General features: G+C 40.2%; 1 protein-coding gene across 1 annotated transcript; it reads right to left on the reverse strand.

Annotated features, from left to right (window-relative positions):
• Window positions 1-5,550: 5,550 nt before the first annotated feature.
• fgf1b (fibroblast growth factor 1b) lies at window positions 5,551-10,351 on the reverse strand. Its single transcript, XM_072662162.1, has 4 exons — window positions 10,322-10,351; window positions 8,283-8,484; window positions 6,006-6,109; window positions 5,551-5,786 (listed from the first exon to the last, which is right to left on the reverse strand). Exons 1-4 carry the CDS (start codon window positions 10,349-10,351, stop codon window positions 5,595-5,597), a joined length of 528 nt encoding a protein of 175 aa, XP_072518263.1. The 3' UTR covers window positions 5,551-5,594.
• Between the last annotated feature and the right edge of the window lie 1,508 nt (window positions 10,352-11,859).

An 11,859-nucleotide genomic window follows, 5' to 3' on the forward strand; every position in this document is an offset into this window, starting at 1 on the left:
TGCGAAACGCACTGGGAGGAATTCTCCATTCTGTCAGTGGACGGCCTGCTCTCCCTCTCTCTCGCTCTCTCCCCACAGCCCCCTTTGCTTTTTGCAGTGGCTCAGGAGCTGGCTAAGTGCTTGAACAGATGGAGCTGTGCATTGAAAAGCCTAGTTTGGCCCCCAAATGCTAACCGGAAATTATTGCAACCAAAAAGCCAGCAATTGGCACGACTACCAGTTTTGATCCTTTGAATTTGAAGGGTAGTGAGGTCGCATCTGAAGTGATGATGAAGAAGAAAGCTAACTATTAGCATGGCCAGTATTAGCTATGTCACTCGGTTTCTAGAATGAACTGTCTCTTGAATTGTAGGATAACAGCTGTCTCATGTACATTCTCTCATTTTTACTGGGATGGATGGGGGCATTGAGCACCCATTAAAGGATCAGACCTGCTTAACTGGAACATAGTTAACATTGATCTGAAGGTAGCATGTACCGATAGCTGGAAAATAGCATGATCGGCATTGGCCACATAAACCAGCCCTAGAATTGCTGATTGACATGTATGCCCCCCTCTGGTCCTGAGATGAATGAGGGGTAGGGAGAGTACACGAAGAAACTCACGCATGTATGTCAGCGATAGAGCTGTGCTTTGATACTGAGCGTTTGAAGATGGGGGTCCAGGGGGTCCCCTATGGGGCACCATAGGGGCTGCCCTGCACTAAGTGGAGGGGCATGCGTGCATGAGACCATGCATTGAGGTAACGGAGGAGTGTTTGTGCAATTTACAGAGGATTCGTCTTCCGCCCCTGACAGGGGTCTGTCAAAGTGTTTTATGGCGCTGGTATCTTGGCTGCAGCTGTGCTCGGGGACTCCCAGAGGAAGCTATTGCTTGTTCAGTTTACAGTGAATAGCTCCCTTCCTGCTCCGACTATGGACCCGGAGGCTGGGGGCCAGGGTGCAGCACAGCGTCTGTGTGTGTGTGTGTTTGTTTTTGTACATTTTCAGGAAACCACAGCCAAGTAGGGGTCCCCTGCAATGTCAGGATCAGCAAAATGGTCCTTGTCAAGTACTTTTTATCGACAAAAAAAATCTTGACATTGAAGGATTTTGCTGAAATCCTTTTTACATGTATTAGTAACCTGTATAGCGTTGAATTTGCCCAATTAGCCAATCACGTGACGGAACTGCAAAGAATGAAATCATACGGATCTGGGCCTGCAGTTTCAGAAAGTCTCCACAGCTACCATCAGAATGGGGAAAATGGGATTTCAGTGATTCTCTTGGAATAGACACAGAATATCACAGTTGCTGCATCGACACGTCCTGTATAGTAGCGTTACCGAACTTCTGCCTGCACTGTTAAACTGAGTGTTCACTGGGCTTCAGCACAATCTTCAGCATGTCTGGAAGTCTCTTCAAAACAGACGAAAGCTTAGTTTGCCTTGGTCGAAGCGTGTCGTGCTAAAGCTCTAAGCATTAGCGTGACCCTGCAGGTGACCCTAGGTCTGTGACTAGGAATCTGCCTGTGACAAGTTTCTCGAAGCAGAGAAGGAACAGAGTGTTGTTGTTTTTTTCTTTTGAATGGACCAGCATTTACTGAGCTTCATTCTGGAGGAGACCAAATCCTGCAGGTTCAACACCTCCCCCTCAGTGCATGTCAACATTAGCAACATTAGTGAGCTCCCTGAACACCAACCACAACTAGCAAAGAAACATAGCATCGTATTTCCACATTAAACTCCTCACCTTGCTGATAGCAATTTCAGTGAATGCTGAATTAATTCATTACCATTTTTAATCACAAACCTGAGTCAATGAGTTCAGTCCTGCATCTCCGGTTCAAACTTTTTAACACACATGATGGAGTGAAAACTTTGGTAAGTGTGTTTGCTCGAATTATTGGTGTATTTAGTAAAGGGCAGTTGCTTAATTCATTAATTACAGCGCTACTATTCACGCTTCCGCATTAATGAACGCAGAAGTGTGATAATGGTCTATTAAAAAGCTGAGAACAGAAAGCTGAGGCTGCATTGGGCACGGGTTCACCAATGCTATACTGTTGGGTCAGATTTGGCTCCAACAGCATGAGTCCACGGACCCAACCTCCCTTGTGTCAACAGTCCAAAGTGGTGGAGGTGGTGTAGTAGTGTGGGGAAAGTTTTCTTGGTACACTTTGGGCCTATTACCCCTTGAATGCCACAGACTGTTTGAGTGCTGTTACTGACCATGTGCCTCCCATTGGGATTGGGATCCACCCATCTTCTAATGGCTACTTCCAGCATGATAATGCGCCATGTCTCAAAGCAAAAGCCATCTCCAAAGAGTTTCATGAACATGACAATGAGTTCAGTGTTCTTCAGTGGCCTTCCCAGTCACTAGACCTATCTAAATATATATACATATATGTGTGTGTGTGGTTGGGGGGAGCAGTAGTGTCCTTCCTCATGCCTACGTGGGTGGATATGCAGTTCGTCCATCTGTTTGTTTAGGTCTACAGGCTTCATGTGTCTCTGTAAGGCCAAAAATTCAGAAATTCAGCACATGTCTGATAATGGGCTTCAAATGCACTTCTACTTGTGATTCAGCACACTCGTCTGATTGGTTTGCGGTAGGGGGGCTCATTTCCCACAGCCGCTTCTGCCATTGGCCATTTGTCTCAGCTGCCCTACTGCCACCCAACACAATCCCCACCTTTCATATGGACATTAGAGGCATGAAGCAGCTTTAACTGGTTCTCTCAGATGTTGTGTGTAGCATTAGACATGAACTTTAAATCACATGACTAAAATAGAAACGACTGGAAAGTTGTAATTAATCTGCTCTTATTTGCTCTAGCTGGTGCCCATGAACTAAATGGGATCAGAAGGCCACAGAAGGCCACAAGCTGAATCTCGCTGCTTTAACATTTGAACGAACCCAAAAGGCCACAGTGTGACAAATCAATAAGATGCAGAGTAAAGTTTTTTCAGCTGTACTGTTTCCAGTCCCATGATGAGAAATAATGGATTTGGAGATGTTGAAACTGTACCTACAGCAAATAATGAGATACAACACTGCCATCATGTGGACTGGGTGTGTATAATGTGTAATTTCTAACCAATACATGGGGGCATACATGTCAACACTGGTTATATATGTACCTTCAGCCAAATACTGAAAACAGAAGTGAAATTATGGGTACTGTATCAAAATCTTAAAACCCCATTTAAAAAAAAATAATGTTTTTTATTAATTTAAAATAGTTACTGAAAATGTATAGCAGTTACTTATTCATTTGTAGTACTTCCGGATTCATTTATCGTAGATACAGAAAAGGTAATGCAGTTACAAACCATGTATAATAGTTATTAAATACTTTATTGTGGCTACTAAATAATTAGTTACTGAACAATTGAAAATAGTTACTAAATACTTTATAGTAATTACCAAATAATTTAAAAGTAGTTACAAAATATGTTAAAGTAATTTATTAAATAATTTAAATTAGTTACTAAATAATTTATAGTAAATACAGAACAATTAAAAATATGTACTAAATAATTTATAGTGATTACTGAATAATTTAATATAGTAACTAAATCATTATTTGAGTTATTACTAAACAATTTGAAATATAAAATTTATAGTCATATAGTTACATATCATTAATAGTAAACATACTTGAACAGTGAACAGTTAACAGGGAACAGTTAGATGCAGTTTCCCGGACATGGACTAAGCCAGTTAAAAGAGAAAATATAGTCCATCTCTAAACTTAATCCTTGTCTGGAAATGTGGCCCATAACGGTTTCCTTTGTTTAGTGGTGTATGATGTGGTGGCACGGGATGTATTTAATGATAGTAGTCCTCACATAAAGCTAAACTAATATGTACTTTTAAAAAGAGGGGTATTTAATAGTTATTTAGAACCATGGAAACTTAAAGAACCATTTTGGTTCTTTGTCTGGTAAAGAGTTTATGTCTATTATTGTAAACCTAGAGATCATTATTTTAGAAAACATTTTAGAAATGAATTTATGAAGCACAAAAAAGATTCAGTTATTGTCATCCTGTAAAATAACCCTTTTCTATTGCACACTGTATTTGGGCCATTTGATTTTTACACTTAAATAACTTTTGATTAAAGCAATAAATTAAAATGCACAGCAACCGACTGGCAATAAGAAATAATTTAAAGTTCTAAAGGAAAACAGCTTTTCTCCCGGAAATGTGAAAACTTGTAAATGTACCCAAAGCATCAAATTTAATATTACGACTACAATAGTTCAAATCCTCCAATAATACGTGAGCAGAGTTACATGTTTTTGTAACTCTGGAAGTATTTTCCACTCATGTTGACATGTGTCTACTAGTTTCTTTATTTGTTTGAGTTCCTTACAGCTGTTGAGATTTTAACTGCATCAGTTATTTTAGAATATCAATCCAACAGATTCTTCACTTAGAACAAGCCACAAGTGTACATAGTACCCAACAAGGCTACTTTTGCATTGTCCTTTCTTCAACAACAAAATGGAACATTTAGATATGCAGTAACAACAAATAAAAAATGTCATAATGTATATTTTTATGTCATGACTGTTTTTTTAAGGCTTTTAACACCAAACTCTTTAAAAATAAAGTCGCCAAAAGGGTTCTTATTGTGATAGCGTAGACATTAGAAGAACCTTAACATAATGCAAAGGTTTGACACTCTTTAAAAAAAAAAAGGATCCTCAATGTTTCTTTACGGAAGATGTTCTATATGGAATTATGATGACTCAAAGAACTCTTTGGATGTGTAAATGTTTCTTCTATTTTTTTTTATTTTTTTTTGCAATAGTAAATTTTTTTTTGCAGATGTTGAAAAAGTGGCTCTATGTTTACAAATGGTTTTACATTTTACATATGTTAAGAGTCAAAGAACCTTTTTTTTAATTTTCTATAGAATCATTTTAACTTATAGTGTTTTTTTTAAACACCTATGGCCCACCGGTGAGCCAAAAGTGTTATTACAAACTTCTAATACCAAAAAATAGCCCCACCAGTTTGTACAGAAGTCCCTGTAGTTACCGAGTAATACACCTTAGTGTGTAATAAAACGTTCTGTATTTAGGGGTTAGCTGTTATAGAATGTATAGGTTTCTTTAAATCTTAAAAACAAAAAATCCACACTCACACATTTTCAGTTATGGTTCTTTAGGCAAACAAATATAATTTTTCTACAGAACAGGTTTTGACACTGTTTTGTTTTAATATGTAAGTAAACACAAGTCACAAAAACATAAAAAGCTGTGCAGGTGTGACCTCAATAAATAAACCTATAAAAATATCCAATTATTTATGTTATTTCATTATGATTTATGTCTATAAAAATAAAAGAAGCCTCTTTTAATATCAAAATACTTTTAATATGTGGCGGGTGTGATGCAGGAAAGCTATAAAAAAGCATTTCATGTCTAGTTCTATACATTACTATATACACCAAAAGACTAAGAAATAAATAATGAAATAGAAAGATTCATCTGATCGTCTACAGAACAGATCAGTAATGCTGTTAGGAGGTCTTGGTCATTAAGAATGCATTAGTAATCCCAGTAAACTGTCAGGTAAACTTGACTGGACGCTGGAGTTCACTGGACTGGGATGGGCAAGAAGTACACAGCGTTCTGGCCTCTGTGGGTCTTGAGGCCGCTCTTCGTTTGCCCGCTTTTCTTGATGCCCACATACCAGTTGCCGAGCTGCTGATATTTGTGTGACCTGTACGTGTTGTAGTGGTTCTCCTCCAGCTTCTCAATGAAGTAGCACTCATCGTTCAGCGTGGACTGCAACACAACACATGAAGGAAGCTGTGAGAGAAGCACTTTTATTGAAAGCTCATCTACTCAGAAAGCTGATGAAGAAGGAATTCATTAAAACAAGTCCGAACACTGCAGACTGCATCACTCACAAGCCTGGTATGTTAGAAGGGTGATTAAGACCCACCCTGTCAGGATCATCTGCATAAGCTTCAACACAGCATTAATTTCACTCTCAACACTCACAGCAGCGTAAAGTTTCCCACTTTTGTCCATGGCCAGGAAACGTCCGGTCTCGTGCCCTTTGATGGCCACCACACCCGCGCTCACTGCCTTCACCTTCAGAACAGCTGCAGTGAAGAAGGAACAGACACAAATAGATCCAGTTCAGAGGTGAATGCTGACAGCTGGGCTGTCAGTCAGTTTGCGCTGCCACCTGTCTGCATGTCTTCATTTTGTTATTAAACATGTTAAAGACGTCAGAACTGATAAGCAGGGTCTGCTGTGTTCTTCTGATCTAAGTAAATGTGAGATATCACTTGAAGTGACCTTGTTCAAAAGTCACTACAACTACTACTACCACTGATAATAAAAATAACACTACTACTGTTACAGATGGTATAAATAATTAAGGTAATACTTATTGTTATTCTACTACTAGTAGTAGTATATTACAACTAATAATAATAATAATAATAGTAATAACACTACTACTACCCCAATTGTATACTACTGCTGCTGCTTCTACTGCTAACAATAATAATAATAACAGTGCTATTCTACACTACTATACTATACTACTACTACTATCATAATAAAAGAATAAGACTACTACTACTACTAATAATAACACTACTACTAGGAGTATGCTACTATTACTACAGCTACTACTACTACCAACAATACTAACAGTACTACTACTACTACAGCAGCTACTACTACTACTGACAATACCAACAGTACTACTACTACTACAGCAGCTACTACTACTACCAACAATACTAACAGTACTACTACTACAGCAGCTACTACTACTACAGACAATACCAACAGTACTACTACTACTACTACAGCAGCTACTACTACTGACAATACTAACAGTACTACTACTACTACAGCCAGTTCTACTAACAATACTAACAGTACTACTACTACTACAGCTACTACTACTACTGACAATACTAACAGTCCTACTATCACTACTACTACTACTACCAACAATACCAACAATTCTACTACTACTACTACTGACAATACTAACAGTACTACTACTACTACAGCCACTACTACTAACAATACTAACAGTACTACTACTACAGCTACTACTACTACTGACAATACTAACAGTCCTACTATCACTACTACTACTACTACCAACAATACCAACAGTTCTACTACTACTACTACTGACAATACTAACAGTACTACTACTACTACAGCCACTACTACTAACAATACTAACAGTACAACTACTACTACTACAGCTACTACTACTGACAATACTAACAGTACTACTACAGCAGCTACTACTACTACTAACAGTACTACTACTACTACAGCCACTACTACTAACAATACTAACAGTACTACTACTACAGCAGTTACTACTGCTACTGACAATACTAACAGTACTACTACTACTACAGCTACTACTACTGACAATACCAACAGTACTACTACAGCAGCTACTACTACTACTAACAGTACTACTACTACTACAGCCACTACTACTAACAATACTAACAGTACTACTACTACAGCAGTTACTACTGCTACTGACAATACTAACAGTACTACTATTACTACAGCTACTACTACTGACAATACCAACAGTACTACTACTACTACAGCCACTACTACTAACAATACTAACAGTCCTACTACTACTACAGCAGCTACTACTACTGACAATACTAACAATACTACTACTACTACTACAGCTACTGCTACTACTACTACAGCTACTACTACTACAACAATAACTACTACTAATTGTAGTATACTACTACTACTGTCGCTGCTTTTACTGCTAGTACTACTAATAATACTAATGTTAGTAGTATACTACTACAGCTAATATACTAGTAAAAATAATACTAACAACAATTTTACAACTAAATGTTAGACATACTACTACTAAAGTAAAGAAGTCATATTTCTATCATTATAAAAACAAATAACATCAACTACAAAACAACAATAATAAGAATAATCCTAAAAAAAATAAAAATAAATAATAATAATAATAATAATAATAAACAAGCATATTGATACAATAGACTGTAATATATAATATTTAAAACATTGGTGATGATAATAATAGAAATACTACTATTACTGTTACTTGTTAAATATTAATACTGATTATAATAGAAATGATAGCAACACCAGCAGCAGAAACAATATTAAATAATAATAAAAGTTTTTTAACAGTGTTAGCCTGGAGTTCACTTCCTTCCTCAACTACAGCACCGGGTACGAGTGTATGTGTGTGTGCGTGAGTGTGTGTGTGTGTTTTCTTACTATACACGTCGTTGTGCTGCCTGCTGCTGTCCACCACTCCGTTGGGCAGGACCCTCAGGTGATGCCCCCCGTTCTTACAGTAGAGTCTCTTAAGCGGGCTGGACCCAGGCTGGTTCTGCTCCAGGCTGAGAACGGTAACGTGGCCCTCCGTCATCGTGTCTGCTGGTCCGGACTGAGCTGTGTCCGGCCCCGTCCAGCCTCCCTGGCCCTGAAACGGCGCGGTCAGTCAACAGTGGTGAGGGCGCTCTACGGAGCTGCAGCGCATTCCAGTCGGCTTTACGAGTAGCCACGCCCACTCCATATACGTCGCCCCGCCCCCTTCAACGTACGTACGACGTATACGTAGGCGCGTGCCTCGTGTGGAGGGGTCATCGTGAAGAGGGGTACAATCTTTTTTAAAACACATAAAAGACGTAGCTGGACACTGAGAAGTCATGATTCCCTAAATGATCCAGCACACCTACCTTCTACCTCCACTTACTGGCCTCTTTATTAGAAACACCTACCTTCTACCTCCACTTACTGGCCTCTTTATTAGAAACACCTACCTTCTACCTCCACTTACTGGCCTCTTTATTAGAAACACCTACCTTCTACCTCCACTTACTGGCCTCTTTATTAGAAACACCTACCTTCTACCTCCACTTACTGGCCTCTTTATTAGAAACACCTACCTTCTACCTCCACTTACTGGCCTCTTCTACCTCCGCTTACCTTCTACCTCCACTTACTGGCCACTTTATTAGAAACACCTACCTTCTACCTCCACTTACTGGCCACTTTATTAGAAACACCGTACCATCTACTCCCACTCACTGGCCACTTTATTAGAAACACCGTACCATCTACTTCCACTCACTGGCCACTTTATTAGAAACACCTACCTTCTACTTCCACTCACTGGCCACTTTATTAGAAACCCTGTACCATCTACTTTCACTCACTGGCCACTTTATTAGAAACACCTACCTTCTTTCACTCACTGGCCACTTTATTAGAAACACCAACAATCTACTTCCACTCACTGGCCACTTTATTAGAAACACCTACCTTCTATTTTCAATCACTGGTCATTTTATGAGCTATTTTACCTTAAAGCTGAATTTCATGTTACTTCAGTTACACATTGTTGACCCATCTGATGTACAGTTTTTTGGCTCTGCACTTATTGTGTCTGATCACAGAACTGCTGCTGACCAGAAATGGTTTGGGCAGTGGCTTATATAAGACAATGTTAATGGTAATGCTGGTACAAAAGTATGAAGAACAGCAGCAAGGAGTGGTCGGCCACCCACTGAGGAAATATCTAGCCTAGATGAAGTCTGTGGTCAGAACTTTACCTTGAAGAAGAGCAAGAGCAGGGATGCCCAACCGTTTTGCCTTGTGGTAGAGTGAGTGTTGAAAATAAGGGAGGTATGTTTCATGCAACTTAATGCTGCATTTTGATAAAACATCCTAACCTGACAACTCTAGACAAGTGATGTCTAGAGAATGACATCAACTGTGATAGGCTACAGTCTCTAACGGTACACTGACAGTTGAGCTACAAGATAAAATAGATAAGCTCTAATAAAGTAAGCATGGGATGTCCATGAGACTGCGCCAAGAGGAACTCTCCTCAGGCTGGTCTCGTCTCATCATGGAAATGATTCACCATAATCATATTCCTGGAACTCCTTCTTTGGGCAGCTGTCAGTGAAACTGTCCTGCTTCACTTAAGACTGAACAGTAGTCGGGGTAAGTGGTCCCCCCTCTTATCATTCACATCTCCGGCCTTAGCTTAGACTTCACATCCGGAATGTCTTGGAAAGCCATCAGGCCTCAGGGCTCAAAAGTGGAAGAGATGGAGAAAGAGAGGGAAAAAAGCCCACAGAAGGAATGCGAGGCTTACCCACAGCATGGCAAGTTTCCATGCGGCCGCAGCAGAGAGGCACTGTCTTACTGGAAATGGAGCCCTGGTGCCAGACGCAGCCGAGGGAACACGGAGTAATGAAAATGACGCCCTGTCAGATGGGTGAAAATGAGTCTGAGAGGCTTACCTGTGACAAAAGTCCCAGCGTGTCTAGCATGGTTTCCAGAACAGGCCTTTTTCTTTTTATTCCCGGCGGACTGAATTACGGATGCTCCTCTGGGACGCAGGCTGTCTTGGGTAAACTGGGTGCGGGTGTGACTCCGGTCCTCCTGAGCCTCTGCTTTTGTACGCACTGAGACAGTGGAAGCGTCACTGGACCTGTTCCAGTGGGCCGACGTCAGTGCTAAATTTACACTGGCCTGGTCAGTGTGTCTGAGTGTGTGAGTGTGTGTGTGTGTGTGTGTGTGTGTTTGGGAAAAGAGCCTGTGTAACACTCTCATTTAGGCAGGCATAACTGTAAATGACCAATACTCCAAGTTAGGCCTCATCTTTTTTATATATGCATGCTTGTGTAATGAAGGCCTTAGAAGGCCTAGTGCTCTCAGGGGTGCTCACTGCTTGCTCATGTACCGTAACTCCTGCCTCAGGTGTGGCTCAGAGTGTGTGAGTGTAAATCCATGGCAGTGCAGTTTCTGCACTTTCTTTAAAGCAGACCTTTAGCATTCCTCACATTTTCTGCATAATTAGATGCCTGAACTGTAAACAAAGTCACTCGGAGGGGTTTGATGTGAAAGGCAGTTAGAATTGTTCACAGCGGTGCTGATAGGAACCAGATGTCTGAAGAGTTAAATGCAGGGGTGTCAAATGTATGGCCCCGCGGGCCGGAAGTAACCCCATAAAGATTCGAATCAGGTGTTCTGGTGACTTGTGCCTCCCATTGAAATGTGCAAAAATCATCATTCATCAACTTAATGATCTAATCTTTACCCACAGGGACGTAAGCCATCCAAATCCCTGCAAACACTTCTGCTGGGATCATTTTCTCATACGCTGCTTTTAGCCAAACTAAATATCTTACCTACTTCTATATTTAGGCAGCTGCACCTATTTATACATACATATATGGCTGCGTCCCAATTGAGCACTACACACGAATACTGTAAGGTATAGACTACATACTAATCTTAATAGTGCAGCTAAGTACACGAAATATTAGTGTACTAACCTGTTTCGTACTAGCAGGGCGTGATGAAGCGTTGCTATGCCAACATAAGTCACTGCAAGTGGCATCGTTAGGCGCTTTTCATTTCTAAAAAACTGTCTCCTATGTGTCCCTCATCTAGACTAGAACTATTATATGGAACAGGGTTCGACAAGGCAATAAGCTCATTGCTGTGCCTCTGCAGAGTGCGTCGCATAAACAGTCTGAACATCAGAGCCTTCATCAGAGAAGCTGTGCGATGTGGTTTATGTGGTGCATCATGGGTATTCCATACCCGTTTAGTGCACATTGTTTGTAAACTACATATTGCAGTGCGTTGTGGGATTGTTACTGTGAACAGGGCATGGTTTTGGACACAGCTCATATGGTGGATATTTGAGTACACTCCACTCTGACACTTTTATCTGTACGACGTACTTCATACTCAAAAACTAGTTAGTATTAGTAATTAGTACGCAATTGGGACGCACCCCATGTTCTCAACGGCGACTATTCCACATGTT

The sequence above is a fragment of the Salminus brasiliensis genome, chromosome 18, assembly GCF_030463535.1.
Source record: "Salminus brasiliensis chromosome 18, fSalBra1.hap2, whole genome shotgun sequence".
Lineage (NCBI taxonomy): Eukaryota > Metazoa > Chordata > Actinopteri > Characiformes > Bryconidae > Salminus > Salminus brasiliensis.

Excerpts from the sequence above, each read along its gene's own strand:
- fgf1b (XM_072662162.1), bottom strand. The coding sequence starts at position 10,351 with ATGCTAGACACGCTGGGACTTTTGTCACAG. Across the intron at positions 6,110-8,282 it reads GCAGCACAACGACGTGTATA|CTGTTCTGAAGGTGAAGGCA; the intron begins GTAAGAAAACAC and ends TCTTCACTGCAG. Across the intron at positions 5,787-6,005 it reads GTGGGAAACTTTACGCTGCT|TCCACGCTGAACGATGAGTG; the intron begins GTGAGTGTTGAG and ends GTTGTGTTGCAG.